The sequence below is a fragment of the Brassica napus genome, chromosome C9, assembly GCF_020379485.1.
Source record: "Brassica napus cultivar Da-Ae chromosome C9, Da-Ae, whole genome shotgun sequence".
NCBI lineage: Eukaryota > Viridiplantae > Streptophyta > Magnoliopsida > Brassicales > Brassicaceae > Brassica > Brassica napus.
The window spans coordinates 14,578,501-14,597,498 of NC_063452.1; the positions used below are offsets into that span (position 1 = coordinate 14,578,501).

At 36.7% G+C, this 18,998-nt stretch overlaps 3 protein-coding genes across 4 annotated transcripts; all 3 read right to left on the bottom strand.

Annotated features, from left to right (window-relative positions):
* Window positions 1–6,453: 6,453 nt before the first annotated feature.
* On the bottom strand, window positions 6,454–10,544 carry LOC106397924. Of its 2 annotated transcripts, XM_048770066.1 has the most exons (8): window positions 10,310–10,544; window positions 8,722–9,344; window positions 8,438–8,644; window positions 8,266–8,355; window positions 8,086–8,193; window positions 7,397–7,993; window positions 7,004–7,312; window positions 6,454–6,908 (listed from the first exon to the last, which is right to left on the bottom strand). In XM_048770066.1, exons 2-8 carry the CDS (start codon window positions 9,334–9,336, stop codon window positions 6,600–6,602), a joined length of 2,235 nt encoding a protein of 744 aa, XP_048626023.1. In that variant the 5' UTR covers window positions 9,337–9,344; window positions 10,310–10,544; the 3' UTR covers window positions 6,454–6,599. The 2 variants fall into 2 exon arrangements, with proteins under 2 accessions (XP_048626023.1, XP_022565462.2); XM_022709741.2 differs by lacking the exon at window positions 10,310–10,544 and having other exon boundaries at window positions 8,722–9,626.
* On the bottom strand, window positions 9,890–11,626 carry LOC125593440. The gene is made up of 4 exons (XM_048770067.1): window positions 11,384–11,626; window positions 10,676–11,298; window positions 10,125–10,597; window positions 9,890–10,030 (listed from the first exon to the last, which is right to left on the bottom strand). Exons 1-3 carry the CDS (start codon window positions 11,468–11,470, stop codon window positions 10,306–10,308), a joined length of 1,002 nt encoding a protein of 333 aa, XP_048626024.1. The 5' UTR covers window positions 11,471–11,626; the 3' UTR covers window positions 9,890–10,030; window positions 10,125–10,305.
* Window positions 11,605–13,124, bottom strand: LOC106397926. The gene is made up of 3 exons (XM_048767681.1): window positions 13,096–13,124; window positions 12,267–13,001; window positions 11,605–12,187 (listed from the first exon to the last, which is right to left on the bottom strand). The coding sequence occupies exons 1-3, from the start codon at window positions 13,122–13,124 to the stop codon at window positions 11,605–11,607; spliced, it is 1,347 nt and encodes a 448-aa protein (XP_048623638.1).
* Between the last annotated feature and the right edge of the window lie 5,874 nt (window positions 13,125–18,998).

An 18,998-nucleotide genomic window follows, 5' to 3' on the forward strand; every position in this document is an offset into this window, starting at 1 on the left:
GGTATTAGCAGATATTTGGGACCTCTGGAAATTAGGGTTCTCCTACTTTCCTTATTTAAACGGAAATTGAGAGTGCAAATTTCGGTTCCCACAATGGTTAATAGATTGGACATAACATTTTCAAACTAAATGACAAAATTTGGTTATTGTTTTTAAATTTTAGACGTAACTTTTTGTTAATTCTTGAAATAAAAAGTTTGACATGCATTTTAAGTGAGTAGCAAATCATTTATCCGTAAGTGTATGTATATCATATGACTTAAAGTATGTGTAGTATCAATATAAATATTTTATATAAATCAGAGATGTAAACTAAAAATATAAGGTTAATATATATATGTTCAGTTATCTTCGGATATCTATTCGGGTTCAGATATTACCCGTTCGGGTTCGGATATCCAATCTCTCCTAATTCAATACCCGTTCGGATATTTTGCTACTTCGGTTTGGTTTTTTGGATCGGGTTCGGGTGCGGCTTCAGATATCAGGTAAAGTGTCCATCCCTAGTATCCAAGGCTAAAGCCCGTAAAGCAAGGTTTTAGGCGCCAAGGTTTAACAAACAGTTAGGGGCGCCAAGTACAAACTTCCTCCTCCCTTGGTATAGTAGCTTGTGTTCTTGGAGTTTAGTCCATCAGTTCCTCTGTTCGAACCAAGTTCCTGCCTATTTTTATTTTTTATTTTTAGGGTAATGATAACAATGACATTTGATCAAAGATCTTAACTGATCAAAGATCTTAACTAGTTAAGATACGGTGGATTTGTAAAAGATTATGATAGTTTGATTTTTTTTTTTAATTATATTTCCATTTGTCCACTAAATTCTTTTTACTTTATATATATGAAGTATACAATTTCAAATAAAACTAAATAAACTATTAGTTTTCATTTCTCCACTAATTTTTTTTAGTTTTCATTTTTTTTTTAAATCAGTCTTTGCTAATTTAATTATTGTTATCCGTTGGATATTTTACCCCTTTGTAGTATTTTTGAACTAAAATCTATAAAAATAAGCTATGCTACATTATGTGTGAATGAGTACATACTTGTAAAAAAATTATTTAAAATTAAGAAAATTTTTAGAAAATGAAAAGAATTAATTCAAAAATAATTCTTTATTTTTATGTAATTTATTTTTTTAACAAATTAAAATTTGATAATATCTTGCATCTTTGAAACGAAATCAAGATGCATATTTTTCTTAACAAACTTAAAATATAAAATAATTAAATATAGTTAAAGGCATCATTTTCTAATGCGCTTTAGGCACCATTCAAGTTTGAACCGGCACTGATTGTATCTACGTAAAAGTATTTTGCTTGTTTTCAGACTCAACCAAAGAAGATCATTTTCACAAATAGGTCTTTGCACATTCGATGGCACCGCTGGAATCAAGTAATTTTAAATTTTTATATAGACTTTATAACAATTAGGCTCATATGCATTTAATTTGGGATCTTAGGTCTTGACTATAATAACTGATGATAAGAATTTAGAGCATCTCCAACCTCGCTCCATATTTTACTCCAAATTGAGAAAGTAAAGTAGAAAATGGAGTAATGAACAAAAAATAAAAAGATTACTCAATTTATATGCTATTAATAATAGTTGATTGAATAATAAAAATCGTTATGCTATTACAAATATTCTACCAATCAAAGTCTTAAAGTGTTCTCGTGTTATGTTTAGTATAGGGATTGAGTTGGTGGTGTAAAAGCAAAACATAAAATCATTTAGTTTACTTCCTCTGTATTAATTATCAAAATGATTCTTGTTTCCGTTTAAATGATAACTATTTAAGTTCTCAAAAGCTATATCTTTATATATAAACTGTTTATATTCATTCCAGGACGCGCCACGTCGTCGTCTACGTCAGAAAGTCGTTTGCTATACGCGTGACACGTGTCCCCTCTCACAAAACTCATCGTTTCATTTAATAATTTCGTAAAGAGTGGGCTGTGTGTTTCGGAAATGGTTTTGTATACAGATTGGAGCGCAATAATGATCGGTTCATTTCAGAGTGGCTCATTTCAAATCAATCCAACTCTCCTTCTAAACACAATGTTCGTTGCAAACTTCCAATCGTCGTTTCTTCCACTTCACCATCACCGTTTCTGTTTTCTGTAAATGTCAACCAATTAACTTTCCTTACAAGAAAGTCTTCAATTCATTCGCCTTATTCATCTGTAACCTCAACCCAACCGTTACCATTTCATCTACAAAAACGTTCTATAACTGCTTTCCAATAAAGGGAATCAATGTCCACTACATCAGCCTACATGCATTCTCTCGATGATCGCTATAAATCGCCCCTTCAGGCCTCTTTGATTCTCTATTGTTTTATCTGTGTTAATCTGATGTTTTGGGGTCACTTTTACAGTAGGTTTGGTCAAAGACGTAGCTAATGCTTGCTGCGTAGCTGATAAAGTCAGCCATGGCGGTCGCCGAGGAAGGGAAGCACGACAGATAAGTAATTATATTTCCAATGGAGTAATTGATCAAAAATCTTTATATATAAAGTACTGTTTATTCACTCCAGGACGCGCCACGTCGTCGTCCACGTCAGAAAGTCGATTGCTATACGCATGACATGTGTCCCCTCTCACCAAACTCATCGTTTCATTTAATCATTTCGTAAGGAGTGGGCTGTGTGTTTCGAAAATGGTTTTGTATACAGATTGGAGCGCAATAATGATCGGCCCATTTCAGAGTGGCCCATTTCAAATAATCTCAACTCTCCTTCTAACACAATGTCCGTTGCAAACTTCCAATCGTCATCTCTTCCACTTCAGCATCACCGTTTCTGATTTCTGCAAATGTCAACCAATTAACCTTCCTTACAAGAAAAGTCTTCATTCATTCGCCTTATTCATCTGCAACCTCAACCCAACCATTACCATTTCATCTACAAAACAATCTATAACTTCTTTCCAATAAAGCGAAATCAATGTCCACTACATCAGCCTACAAACATTCTCTCGATGATCGCTATAAATCTCCCCTTCAGGCCTGTTTGATTCTCTATTGTTTTATCTTTGTTAATCTGATGTTTTGGGGTCACTTTTAGGTTTGGTCAAAGACGTAGCTAATGCTTGCTGCGTAGCTGATGAAGTCAGCCATGGCGGTCGCCGAGGAAGGGAAGCACGACAGATGAGTAATTATATTTTCTATGGAGTAATTGATCAGAAATCATTATATATAAGTATTGTTTATTAGTGTTTCAAAAAAAAAGTATTGTTTATTCACTTCAGGATGCGCCACGTCGTCGTCCACGTCATAAAATCGATTGCTATATGCTTGACACGTGTCCCCTCTCTCACTAAACTCATCGTTTCATTTAATCATTTCGTAAGGAGTGGGCTGTGTGTTTTGAAAATGGGTTTTGTATACAGATTGGAGCGCAATAATGATCGGCCCATTTCAGAGTGGCCCATTTCAAATCAGCCCAACTCTCCTTCTAAACACAATGTTCATTGCAAACTTCCAATCGTCGTCTCTTCCACTTCACCATCACCGTTTCTGATTTCTGCAAATGTCAACCAATTAACCTTCCTTACAAGAAAAGTCTTCAATTCATTCACCTTATTCATCTGCAACATCAACCCAACCGTTACCATTTCATCTACAAAACCGTTCTATAACTGCTCTCCAATAAAGAGAAATCAATGTCCACTACATCAACCTACATGCATTCTCTCGATGATCGCTATAAATCTTCCCTTCATGCCTGTTTGATTCTCTATTGTTTTATCTTTGTTAATCTGATGTTTGGGGTCACTTTTATAGTAGGTTTGGTCAAAGACTAGCTAATGCTTGCTGCGTAGCTGATAAATACACTAGAGGTGAGTTATTATATTTTCTGTATCTATTTATTTTAATGTACTAGAGAAAATGCGGGGCAGACAAAACGGAATATCGCTGGAAAACGCCACTACGATGATCTCTAGATTGACGGTTAGCTTTCTATTGATAACCCTTCAGATATTTACATCATCGCCTCATTGGGTAAGTATGAAAAAGATTCTACCATCTTCATTTGATTAGATTAATCAAAACTCCTTTGTGTTGACCTGAGGCCTTCGTTTGGCTTACCCAGGGCCGTCCCTGCCATAAGTCCAGTGAGGCAAGAGCTTTAGGCCTCAAATTTTCTTACAATTTTAGAGGCCACATTTTTTGAAAAATGATTATGGTCAAGTGGTTAAAAACATTATTTTCACTTTTTGTTTGAGTTGGAGTGTGCACCTTCAATGTTATGGTTTATGTTGACTTGTATTGTTTCCTTCTTTTTTTACATGTGCGTTCCTCTCTTAGTTCGATTTTTTTTGAAACAACCTCTTTAAGTTGAAATAATTTATTTGTTATCTGTGTTTCTATTTTTTGTGTTACTTAGGATTACAAATAATAATTGTTCAAACAAACTAGTGGTTTTTATATTACTAAAATATCTACTAATTATCTGATGTAACTAATCTACTATATCATTTTATATTTCAAATAGAATATATATATATATATATATATATATATATTTATTTATTTATATTTATATTTTATAAATATATGATATTGTATATAAATATGCTTTAGGTCACCAAATTTACCGGGACGGCACTGGGCTTACCCTCTATGTCTTTAAGTTTCTTTCCAGATGATTCTACTTTCAGTATTAGTTGCTGTTTACTAAGCCTACCATATGTCCATATGATTTATTGTGACTCTCCATGAGCAGAGTTTTTGCAGATAACAAAGTCATCGAGTTAGATCCTACATTGCCAAGAGCTTACCTCTGAAAGGGGTATGTCACTACAGGAAAAACGCGTATTTATAGCATCTAATAAACGCTATGGTTGGATAGTATAGCGGAGTTAGAAACGCTATGTGTACGCCCGCAACAATAGGTCTTTGCCTTTTGATAGCGGTGTTTTGTAGCGCTATTGTATGAGAGTTTAATATAGCGTTTCTAACATGTCATCATTTCGTTTTAAAATAGCGATTAAACTATGTTATGAATCAGATATTAATTAATCATATTGTTGATTTATATAGCGTTTGTATTTGTTTTGGGTAGTGGTGAGGAAATGCTATTTCATTTATATCAGGAATTAATTCATAAATTTTCTGTTTTCAGAATTTTGTAATAGTTTTGGATATTTGTTTTATGAATTTTGTAAAATTTTCTGAAATGTGGAATTATTTGTAATTATTGACGAAAATTTTATAAAATTAGTAGTTTCATGGAATTTATTTTTATAAATTCCAAATATTTATTAGTTGAATTGTGAAGGCCAAATACAAATATACTGAGAATTGAAGTTGATTTAATATTGCAAATTCATCGCGGTATACGTTGATACAAAATAAATTGGCGGAGTAAACAACAAATACAACTTCTTGACATTTAAAACAGAGAATCTAAATATATGAGACAAGTTCTTCGAGTTCTTCAGGTTCTTCAAGTTCTTCAGGTTCTTCAGTTTCTTCAAGTTCTTCAAGTTCTTTAAGGTCTTTAGCATAATCTGTAAGGAGACAACAACAATAAAATTAGAAAAATAAACAGAACTGGTAAAAAACGACAGAGAAAGAAATGAAATCCGAATCTGACAGAGAAAGAAGTGAATGTACCTGTAGATCTGAATCGTCTGAGTTGGGTTCGAGAATGGAAGTTCAAAAGACCTAATAATTGTCGGAGTTGAGTTGAGTTACCGGCGGAGAGGCAAGTTACTTAACGTTTTGTAATCTGAGAGAGAATTAAAAAAATGACGACGAGTCCAAATTTTGCGGATTGATAAAGATAATATCATAAGAATTAACGGATGGGATTTGTTGTTCTACTGATTGTAGACGGTGTAATTCACGCCACATCATCAATCGTGAGCAAAGTGAAGAATAATTAACGGTTTAGATAGCTCTTTGAAGCTATCTGAGCGACGGCTAGATATCTGCCACGTCAGCAATCCGAGGAAACTCTTGTTATTGGACCTCATCGTTTGTGGGTTTAATTAATGTTTATTATACATATGAAATTATGAAAATAAATTTAATAATACAAATGTTTTATATTGTCACGAATTATGATTTATAAAAAATTTAGAAAATTTATTTTGATGTATTATTCGAGTTTTGTTAAAAATGAAGTTATAATGATAGAGTACCCTAAATATCTAGAGAAGTAACATGATTGTCCAATAAGTATGAACCCACAAATACAAAAAAAAATTATATATGTGTATGGTTGTCCAATAAGTAAAATTAACTTATACCAAAACAATCTAAACTCGAAATATGCCCTAACCCCTAAATAATACCCAAACCCTAAACTAACCCTACACCCTAAAACTTCAATAAGTTTGGTTAATATTTTGTGGTTTACTTATATTATTTTTTTGTTAATTTTGATTGTTATGTTTTTTTCCGAATAAGATGTATTTATTTGAAATATTTTAATAATTTCTAAAATGTTAAAATAAAAGAACCTGCAACTAGTCATAAAGTACACATACCAGTTGAAATATTACAGACCAACACAAAGTTAAAGAGCCGAGAAAAATCATAGGGAAAAGATGGAAAATGTCTTAGATCAATAGAGGAGAAAAAAACATTTCTTAGATAAATCTGATTTTATCATTAGGCCAAGCGACTGTGATGCCAACTGCATCCGAAATGAACTGAACTTTTGAATTTGGTCTCCACACTCCTGCATCACTAATCTTTGAAACTTCTATCCAGACCTTGCTAGCGTTGGGACCTAGTGGGACAAAATGAACACGGTCTTCTGGATCAGTAGAACATACTCGGTCTTCAGCGACAATCCGTCCATAGTTGTTACACTCGAACATGATGCACTTCTTCTTTGCATTACCATTGGTATTACTCGTCCTTTTACTTGCAGTAGTCTTGTTACTTGCAGTAGCCTAGAAGTCAAAATCAAATTTACAACATATATTGATTAGAAAATATCTCACACCAACATCAAAAATATATTATAAACATAACGTGCGATGCTTACCGGTGGTGGTTTTGTAACTGACTCAGCTTGTGTAGGTATTTTCAGCAACTGAATCTTATGAACTGGCCATGCAATTTTTGCATTCAAAGCATCACCCACTGTAAACATCTCCGCAGTTGGTCTCCACAAAAACGCATTGGGTTTAAGCACAGCATCGACCATCATAATTACAGCATTAGGACCCAATGGTATATTGTTCACCATTTCCTTCTGGTCAGTTGAACACATGACACCCTCAGCAATAACACAATCATTGCTATTCCAATCATAAATTTGGCATCTCTCGATTGATTCATTCCCATTTGTACCCTAAGGAGTCATGCATAAATATTTTACCTTCAAAGACTATACTACTATATAAATCAAATAAGCAAGTTAAATATAAATTATTACCGAGGATCCAGAAGCTTTATTTCCAGTTCTTGTAGAATTTTCATCGTCCAAAATCACTTTATCAACCGGCCATGGAATTTTGACTCCCACAACATCTTCAAGCGAGAATTGGGTTTGTGTAGGCCTCCAGAGAGAAGCTTCTGTCTTTACTACACTCTTCACTATAACAGCTGCCGCATTAGGGCGAGGAGGAATGCGACCAATCTTGTATGTTGGCTCAGCAGAGCAAAATTCTTCTTCCCCGACAACAATATCTTCTACTGCATACCAGTCAAGGAGCTGACACCTAATTCCTCCTTTGCTAACATCACTTATTTCCGATTGAGAAGACCCATGATCACTACGCTTCCCAGCTAATTGACGAACTACATTATTCAAGTGGTCCACCTTGCTAATCAATTCAACTTGTTTAGCCTCAAGATTTTCTACTTTTGAATCTCTAGCCTGACGGAATGCTAGCTTAGTAATGGTAACACCTCTACCCAACCCTCTAACTCTTCCACATTTGTCTTTTCCGAGTACTTGACTAACAGCATCTTCTCTAACATTATCACAAGATGTGGAGTCCATCTGACTATCAACTGACTGAATTTTTTCCTGACAATTACATTAACAACTATGTGTAACCTATACAAGCCTAAACCGGAAAAAATCATATCTCAAATAATAGGGTAAAGGTAAATTCTTACAAATGTATCTGCAAATTCTGGACGCACAGGGGTCCCATCTGTATAGGTGTGTCCTACTAGCCACACCTTACTCCTTGTAACCTGTTTGGGGTCTGAACTCTTTTCTTTCTACAAGCAAAATGTAAAGGTAAATGTTTGCAGATCAACAACCAACATACATTACAATATAAAGAGAAATACCATCTCCTGAGATAGGCGAAACATTCCTTTGCGGCTTGTGGTGTGGGGTATCTGAGCCCTCCTTAGTTCTCTGTATTTGTTACTTCTTATCTAAAAAGCAAGTGAAACCACAGTTCAATGTAAGAAACCCTAATAAATTCAGAATTTACAGATGAAAGTAAACATATATAACCTGAAACGATGGGCTAGTCATGTTCTTCACCCATGTATTCCAAGTTTCAATAGATTGTATGTTGCTTGGTTTTAAGTTAAGTCTCACAGCGTTACTTTTTGCAGCACGCAACTGGGAAACAAGTCTATACTTGGAAGCCCTCCACAAACAACCCATCTGCTGGAAAACTGCATCTTTCTGCCATTCTTCTGTCAAATTAAATTTCCCCTATAACATATTTAAAAAGTTAAAATCACAAATGTTATCAGATTTTAAAATTAAGGATCTAGACAACGTTTATATACCTGAATTTCCTCCCATAGTATGTCCTCTGTCTGATCATCGAGCTGCCTCCAATCTTCACGTAGAACCGACACATGCTCCCTTACAAGTGGACCCAGGAATGATGAAAGGGTTACTGAACCAGGTCCATAATGTTTGCCAGTTGTAGTGAATTGCACATCAACCTTAACCAGAGGGTCTTTTGCCACTTTCTGCATTTTGGTCAAGCCTCTGGTTCTCTTCTTCTTTGTTATAGCAACTTCTTCCTCAACATGTTCTTCTCCAACCTGTTGCTCAACTTCTTCCTCAACATGTTCTTCTCTAACCTGTTGCTCAACTTCTTTCTCAACAGTTTGACCAACTTCTCTATCATTCTCTTCACCAACGTTTTTCTCCATGTCTTCACCAACGTCTTTCTCCATGTCTTCACCAACTTCTTCCTCTGTCTCTTTATCTACTACTTCATTTATCTGTCTAGTTTTTCTTTTTTTTCGTTGGCCAACCACTTTTTTGATCGCCTTTCCAATAGGAGTGACATCTATTCCTTGTTGACGCAAACTTCGACGAGGCATTCCTCCTCTAGACAGTCCTCCTCTAGACATTCCTCCTCTAGACAAGTTTTCTTGAAACTTCACCATGTTGGATCCTTGAAACCATAACAAAATCTATTTAAAACAGACTATATACATAAATAAATTCCATTAAAAACAGATTATGTACTAATCCCCTAGTAGGACTCCTTCACAGTCCTCTCTAACACAAAAACCCTCGTCATCAGAAGAATAATTCCCCAACACATCAACTGCCTCAACTGACGGTGCACCAGAAAATTCGTCCTCTGTCTCTAACTCGTGATATCCCCTCGGTGGCGCCCTCATAACAACATGCCACGGCGAAGAGTCATCTTCTCGGGAATAGAACACCTGTTTAGCTTGGGATGCAAGAATGTATGGATCTAACAGATACGAAGATTGGTTCGTTTTCAGAATTAACAATTGTAAATCCGTCTTCTTCCTTCACACCATTCCCTGTATTGGCCCAAGTACACTTGAAGAGTGGTACTTGAAACATGTGGTAATCCAACATTATTATCTCCTTGATCACACCATAGTAAACAACTACATCTCCCATCTGTCCACTATCTCGTGCACTTGACCGACACATGGTGAAGGCTTCATATGAATCCCCACTGTTCTGAGTCTTTAGCTTTACATCATCTGTGTGAAACCGATGTCCGTTAATGACATATCCCTTGTAAGACTGAGCAATAACCCTTGGCCCATACGCCAACCACCTAAGCTTCGATGAATGAGCTTCTGAGTTGGTAGGTATCTAAGAAGAACATAACAATATTAGTGAATAAACTACATGAATGAGCTTCTACGAATATAAATTCCTTTGAACATGAGAATATTAGAGAATTAACCTTTTGCTTTATCCAGTGTGCAAACCTCTCGGTATGATATCTCCACAATAAAGTTTCATTTGTTTCGCATCGAACATCCTCAGATTGCAACTCTTCCATATGCATACTGTTTTCCATGAGTCATAAATTACAGTACATGTATTATAATAAAGTAGACAGTAAGGGTGAAACAAGTATGAACTTACGCAAGATATGGCTCCATAACTGATGTGTTCAACAACACATATCGATGAGATATGTCTCTTTCTTTCTCTGAAAGTGTTACTTTTATAGGCTTCCGCAATGGACGTCCTTCAAGTATGAGCTCATCAGGCTCAACGTCTTCATTACGCTTTAGTGTTTCTTCAACTGGTACAGAATTCTGAAGAAACTCTAAGCAGACGGCAATGCATTCACCAGCCAAGTATCCTTCAGCCATACACGCTTCTGGCCTTGCATAATTTTTAACATATGCCTTAAGTGTCTTCATGTACCTAAACATATTCAACTAAATATTAATATACAAAACACATGTCAGAAAATACGTAAGAAAAGTAACAAATAATCAATACCTCTCAAAGGGATACATCCACCGAAAGTGGACATGTCCACCCAAACGTGCCTCCCTAGCTAGATGAATGGGAAGGTGGAACATGATATCAAAAAGGCATGGAGGAAAGAAACGCTCCAATTCGCACATTGTCTCTACAAACTCAGACTCTAAGTATATTAACTTCTCTGGGTCAATAGAACGCTGGCACAATTTGTTGAAGAAGTTGAATACACGAGTAACAGCATTCCTCGTTCCCTTTGGTAGCAAACCTCTCAATGCCACAGGAAGAAGATTATGCATTAGTACATGATGATCGTGTGACTTCATACTACCAATGCTAGGAGGATTTAAAGAAACACAGTTCGAGATATTGGCACAGTAGCCATCCGTGCCTCTGAACTTAGATAACCGCTTGCAGATGCTCTTTTCTTCTTTGGAGAGCCAATAAGCCGCTGGAGGCAAGTATATCCTCTTTCCTCGTGTCTCTGTGTGCAAGTTACTTCGAATTCCCATGTCTTCCAAGTCTTTTCTTTCTTTCAAGCCATCTTTTGATTTAGCACTCCCCATTAAAGTAGACAGTAAAGCATCAGAAACGTTCTTTTCCACATGCATGACATCAATGTTGTAACGTACCGGCATGTCCTAATACATTAAACTTTAAATTGTTACGTTCAAATTATATATGTTAATATAACATTATTGAAATTTATATTGACAAAATACTAACCTTCCAGTATGGTAACTCAAACAATATTGATCGTTTCTTCCAACGCCATTGATCAAAATGTTCTTCATATTCTTCCTCTGCAACCATCTCGTTTCACCCACTTCAATTCGTTTTCGTTTTTTTTCCTTAGGCAACGGTCTCCCAAACTCATTCTTGAAATTCTTAAGAATCTCACATATCTCATGTCCCGTTTGAATCCTATTTACAGTTCCATTCTCCACCTATTCAAACCATCCCTTGCGGCTCCTGTATGGATGACCTGGTCTGAGTCGTCTTCTATTGCCCATATACACATATTTCCGACTGAACTTCAACCATCTACTATGTGTATCCTTACCACATACGTTGCATGCTTGTTTCCCTTTCACTTTACATCTAGAAAGAACCCCTAACGCTGGATAATCCGTGATAGTCCACATCAGCAAAGCTCTAAGTCTGAATGTCTCTTTCAGAAATGAGTCATATACGTCTATACCTTCACTCCACAAATCCTTTAAATCATCTATCAGTGGTGCCAGATATACGTCAATGTTGTTGCTCGGTGCAGTTGGACCAGGGATGAGCATGGTGAGCATTATATTCTCTGCCTTCATACACATAGTTGGAGGCATGTTGTAGTTCACTAACATCACTGGCCATGTACTGTGATTAGTACTCTGAATAGAGAAAGGATTCATACCATCTGTAGACAGGCCAAGTCGAAGGTTTCTCGGTTCAGCAGCAAAATCTGGCCATTTATCATTTCCTTGAGCCCAAGTCAATGAATGCACTGGGTGTCGCAATGTACCATCTACTCTAGCATTGCTGAAATGCCAACGCGATTCTTCAGCCATCCTTTTGTGATCTAAACATCCTTTTCAATCTCTCCTTGATCGGAAAATACCTTAGGACCTTCACTGGAATCCCCTGCTTCTCCTCACCAGTGTGTTTATCAGTTTCCCATCTGGATGCACTACATCTTGGGCAGATTTCCATCTTCTCATATTGTTTCCGATAAAGGATACAATCATTCTTGCATGCGTGGATCATATCATAGCCAAACCCAAAAATCTTCAAAAACTTCTTCATCTCATCTGTGGACTTTGGAAGCACATTATCCTGAGGAAGAAAATCATGAACCAATGTCAAAAGCTGATCAAAGTGGTTCGCTGACATCCCACTCTTCACTTTAATGCGGTAGAGGCCCATGATTGCAGAAACCTTAGTGTGATTGGGACTCCTTGTGTATAAAGGAGTTTCAGCATCCTTTAATTTCTTCATAAACTCTGAATCTTCATTAGTTTCAGAACCCTCAAACTGGCCTTCAATGTGCTCTGATCGCTGTTCACTTCCTTCTTTTTCAAATGCTGTCCTAATCAACTCATAAGCCTCTGATTCAGAATTCTGAAAATCACCCCGGTTAGTATTCCTTACGTCCCAATGCTTACTCCAACTTGCATTTCTCTTGTACTTAAGATCCATCCCTCTAATAACTAAATGCTCTAATACTGTTTCACTAACTTGGTGGCAAACATTCGGGCAATCTATGCAAGGACATAGAATCTCTACATGATTACCCAACAACCTCGCTGATTCTGTCACAAATTGTTTTGCTCCTTCCTCATACTCAAGGTTAGCTCTGTAAGTACATACAAATTATCAACATGAGATGTCAACATAAATAATCAACTCATTTCTATTACTTAATGAAATATGGAACATATTATTCATACCTTGGTAGCCAAACCCATGCCTTTTCCATTTTCCAACAATAACACCACAGCTACACACCAATTTATACAAATTTTTATGACAAATACAACGAAGAATATATCAAACCACAACGAAGACAAACTAAAAACCAAACAAAAAGAAGAACAGAAGCTTACACGCTAACAGAATCTGCAGCAAGAAGAAGCCTCAGTATACAAGAAGAATCTGCAGAAATAAAATGGGAAACATTTAGTCTTATTCTAGATCATTTGCGAACATGCAAAAGGAAACGATAATGAACCAAAACCTTCAAATCGAAAAAAAGTTTTTGACTCAAAATTCTGCAAATCGAAATACAGATGTTGACTCAAAACCTTCAAATCAAATATTTGAAATTTTACCTTTAATTGCTGTCAATTTTGAGCACCTCAATTTGATTTTAAACGATGAACTAAAGATGAATCAGAGATCAAACTGATAAATGAGACAAATCGATAAGCTGGAATGAGTGTGGATCGATTTGATAGAATTTGGGATTGAGTTATTGAAGATCGAAAATGAAATCGAGGGAGTGTTAGAGAGAAAAATGGAATCGGGAGGTCGGGAGAGAAAAGTAGATCTGGGCAAAAGGTATCTTATTTTTTGACTAATTTATTTTTTTATTTTTATTTTTTTATAGGCAGTATTGCCAAATTTCGCGGTTTCCATCTATTATAACGTTTTTCGCCTAAGATGTACGCGCTAGATTGTATGTTTTTCCCGCCCCAGATATTATAGCGTTTATCATTGATCAAACGCTATGTAAAAATTACGGAAGCGTCAACCATAGCACTTAACGAAAAACACTATCTATAATTGCTATGAATACTCATTTTTTCAGTAGTGTGTCAATTGTCTCTCTGAATTAAATTTGATGATAATATATTTAAAGATGATTAGAATCATGATATATCTTCTCACACTATTATGTATTTGCAGTACTGAAGCTAGAATAATATTCTACTGCTAAAGCAACACCAAATGATACCAATTTTAAGAGGATGATAGATGAATTCAATCTTCGCATTGCAGAAATTTCATCAGTCAATTTCATAGGCTTAGCTTTTTTTTTTTTTTTTTTGACACACAACTTCCATTAATTCAAACGTACTTAAACAGAGTTTTTTGCTGCCATAATGGTCAGCTCCGATGATAAAACATTCTTTGCCAATCCATCCGCAACACTGTTTCTCTCACGCGAGATCCAGGTAAACGAAATGGATTCAAAGGAGGATGCAATAGAGTAAATGTCAGCTAAAATACCATACAAACCAACCAGTGGGGAGCGCAAATTTATGGCTTTAATCAAGATAGCCGAATCAGATTCACATCTGAGCTTTGACAGGCCAATTTCTCTGCATTTCAGAAGAGCTTCCCTCATAGCCAATCCTTCTGCTGCAAGTGGAGACTCTACGTGATGCACTGTGGTCGCGAATGGAAAGTCTCTCTCTTGGCGTCTAGTTGTCCAACCTAGCCCTGCAATTTTTAAGGTTTCGCTCCAAGCCGCGTCGGTTCTCACCAAGGCGCATTCCGGTTGCAAGGGAGGTCTAGTTGGTATCACTTACTTTGCATTTTTCACCTGATCTTGGCACGAGATCCATTCTTGGGCGCAGGCAGATGCTCTGGAAATAGTTTCTTCCACAGTGATGATTTTCCCTTCAAATACGAGCTTATTCTGAGCTAACCATAGCTGCCATGTGATCCAAGGAGCCAAAGCTCCTGTAGAAACTCCAGTTGGTGGCAAACTCTTTCTTGAGCATAAGCTACTCCAGTTGCTCCTTAAATCTATGGATCCACTGTACTCAATGCTTGGGGAGACAGGGGCTGATTTCCAAACCTGTCTAGCATAGGAGCAATGAAAGAGCAGATGATCAATAGATTCAGGCATATTACATCGTTTGCATTGTCCATCAGTGTTGATTCCCCTGGCTTTGAGAGCTTCGCTAACGGGTAATGCTCCATGAAGAGCTTTCCAGATGAACAATTTGATCTTCGGTGTTGTTTGAAGCTTCCAAACACTCTTCTTCCAATCGAAAGAACCATCCTCTATACTCCATGCATCCTCTACACTTCGAGAGGAAAGGACTGCTTTGTATCTGGTTTTTGTCGAATAATCTCCTGTATCCGTGCTCAGCCAAGAGAGTTTATCCGGAGCCCCGGTTAAACTTGGCTTAATGGCTAGGATCCTCTGTTCCTCGAAAGGAAGCACTCGCTGGATCATATCAATATCCCACTCATTTCGGTCCGGGAGCATGAGATCCGACACTGTGAGCTGGGAGAATTCTCTCGGTGGTGGCCCCATAGGTCTCAGCTGTGTGGAGCAACTGAGCCATGGTTTTTCCAGATGTTGATGCTGAAGCCATTGCCTACTTCCCAGCCTGCAGAGTTGATGATGATATCGCGACCAATTAGAATCCCCCTCCATCCATGGGAGATTGCCGTTTTCTCTGAGCATTCTAAGAAGCTTTCGGAGTTGCAATACTTCCCAAACAGGACTCGGCCAAGTAGGGAGTCGGGACGATTGATGAGCCTCCAACTTAATTTTGCAAGGAACGCTTCATTAAAGCTCTGAATGTCTCTGAAGTTTAAACCTCCACTTTCCTTGGGTTGCACCAGCTTAGACCAAGCAATCCATGCCATCTTCTTGTCTCCCATGTTCGTGTCCCACCAGAAGCGTGTTAACGCTGATTGAATTCTCTGACACAGAGATATCGGAAGTTGGAAACAAGACATAGCGTGTGACGGAATGGGGGATAACACACTTGTGAGCATAGTCATCTTCCCGGCTGTCGATAAGAAACGGTTTGACCACCCGCAGGCCTTTTGCTTTATGCGGTCCACTAATGATGAGAATAAGTCTCTCTTTTTCCTTCCGAGCAGCTCTGGAAGCCCAAGATATTTTCCGATACCTCCCTCTTTCTGGATCGAGAGAGCGTCTTTGACAGCCGTTTTTAGAGCTACCGGGGCGTGTCTAGAGAAATTGATCGACGATTTTTCAGTGTTGATTGACTGTCCGGAAGCCTCTTCATAGCGCTTCAATAACCGGCATAGAGCCTCTCCACTTTCCTTGCTTGCTCGAAGGAAGAACATTGTGTCGTCGGCGAAGAGGAGATGGTTGAGACGAGGACACCCTCGTGCTACACGGACTCCTTTAAGGGTTTCGTCCTCTTGCGCTTTGTTACATAGACCCGAGAGAACCTCACTACACATAATGAAGATGTATGGTGAGAGAGGGTCTCCTTGACGGATACCTCTACTCGGTGTGACTCTTCCTCTAGGCGAGCCGTTAATGAAGAAGGAGTAAGTAACTGTAGAGACACACTGCATGATCCAGTTAATCCACTTCGGATGAAAGCCGAAGCGCTGTAATACCAATTTGATGAAGTCCCATTCGAGCCTATAATAGGCTTTACTCATATCGGTTTTAACCGCCATAGCCACTCTCTTCTCTGCCATACTAGAAAAAAATTCTCAGTATTTTTTTTTTATCTCTGTCCAGGGAAAGAGAAAGATTTGGTTCAACAGATGCCGCCAACATATTTGTTCATCCTTCTTTTCGCTTCGGTACTTCCACAACACATATTTTAGAACTGTTAGTTTTTTTTCTCTCCACAGGTCTCATTCATGTTCTGTCTATTTGGCAATTAAACTTACTGAAGAAGTTGCAAGCGATAAGAAAAGTTGCTTCTTCTCCCGGAAACAAGTAAACATCACCTCCTATCTGAAAATGTTCCATTGTTTCTTCGACTTCGGATCAATTTTCAGGACGTTTTAACACTTCCGCTGAAAAATTTAAGGTTAGGTTGATGTGTTCGTATGGCAAGAAACACAATGAAAATTTTCACGAACAAAAAGATGACGGAAGAAACGCTGACACCAAAGAAGTTGCTTATTCTAGCTCTTCAGGAAGCTGAGAGAAATGGAAATAACATATATATTATCTGCCTTTACCGTGAGTACACTTATAGCTTCAACTCAAGCACTTTGATTAGCATTCCAGAATTAGTTTGGGGCTTTATGTTAACTGCTATTGGTTACAGGTGTGGAGGATGAGGACCATACTTCTCGGGTAGGTTCTTACATTACTACTAAACAATTTTCTATCTTAAAGCTGAAAACCTTTTTTTGGCTTAACAATATGAACCGTTGTTAAAAAAAAAAAGGCTTAACAATATGAACCTTTGTGCCCACATATGTGAAAATAACTACTGTCCAACCCCTTCTTTTGCTTAGTCATGTGTTCTCCAAAGTACAAAGTTGTGAAATTGACGTTCTCATTATCGGGGAGATACGCCATACATGTTCCATCTATCTATTATGCTTCCGTCGTGGCATTAGTTTATTTTTTTCCATGATCAGGTGGCTAAGCATTGATGCTTTTTGATCAGGTGGCTAAGCATTGATGCGTACTGCAGGTTTCAACTTAATCACTTTGGTTTACCCCAAAAGAGAGGTACTAACTTAATTTTTTCGATGAGTGTTATTATCATTAAGCCTTACGCTACAGCTCAGACTCATCGAATATGCTTCTCTGTTTTACAAGTACTACACTGTGCTCTTTGGTGTCTGAAGGAAAGAAATCTGCTCTTTGGTGTCTGAAGGAAAGAAATCTGCTCTCAGGTATATATTTAAATATATGGTTTTCCGTTGCCATTTAAAATAGAATTCATATAGTTTTAAGCACACAACGCATATGCTAATTTGAAAGGTTCATCGCAATTGAACTCTATAATGTCTGAGAGGTGTATACTCTATGTACAGTACTTATCAAGTTCTTCTCAAATCAGTGTATTCACATTAAAAACAACGCTAATGTAAATAGTCACCACTATCTGGAGTAGAGATTCCTACACATTGATCTTAATTGATTGAAATTCAGTTCAGCGCATTCATTTCTTTTTTGAAATTGACCATTGCAGCTCTTTGCAACTAAACCATGACTTGAACCCCTCTAACCATCGACTGTTCTCCCTTTTTTGTGACTAATCGACTGTTCTATAAAGAACGCTGACTTTAACATTTTAACAATTATGTCACTTGTGAGATTACCGGGACAATATTGACTGCCTCACTCCACCAGAAATCTAATGTTCCTCCAATCTGTGAAACAAAACAACCCATCCTTCGTAAGTAATCATGTTGAGCAGCATGCATCCTGAACTAAGAAAATGTTGTTTTTTGTGCAACATTAGTTTTCTACCTAGTTAACTTCATTTGGTAAATAAATGTCTTTTTAAAAAAAAACTCTCGCAATTTACCCTGTAAATATTATATGTTTTGAACCAAGTGTTGTCCAAGTTTGAGTCCTCGCAAAAAGAGTAAGAAATATGAGAAAACCATAAGAGAAGACAAACTAATACCACATTAAGCAACAACATGCCAACAACGTTTTTCATTTATGTTCACAAAAAAATTAAAAAAGTTTAAAAAATCAAAATAATGTATGAAGTTTAACAAAAACAATAAAAATTAAAGTTAATTTGAAGTAAGAAAAAAAAACTAATCCTTCAAATGACTGAAATTTTATGGAAATAAAAAAATCAATGAAGCTATATTGAATTAGAATGTGATATTAATTCAAAACAGTAAATGTTTTTACTAAAAATGAAAAATATGAAAATAATGGTTTTGGATCATAATTTTGGACCGAAAATATATTCTAAATTCCCCTAAACAATTAAATAGATGCATTAATCCTTAATATTGTAATCAAGAATATAAGAAAAAAAACAACAAGTTAGAACGTATACAAACATTACAAAAGATAGTAATTGTAAAATTAAATATTATTTAATGGTAAAAATAAAATAAATTGAGAATATCTGGATTATCTTTTTACACTGGTTTTAATCAAAAATAATATCTTAACTATAGTTAGATTCTC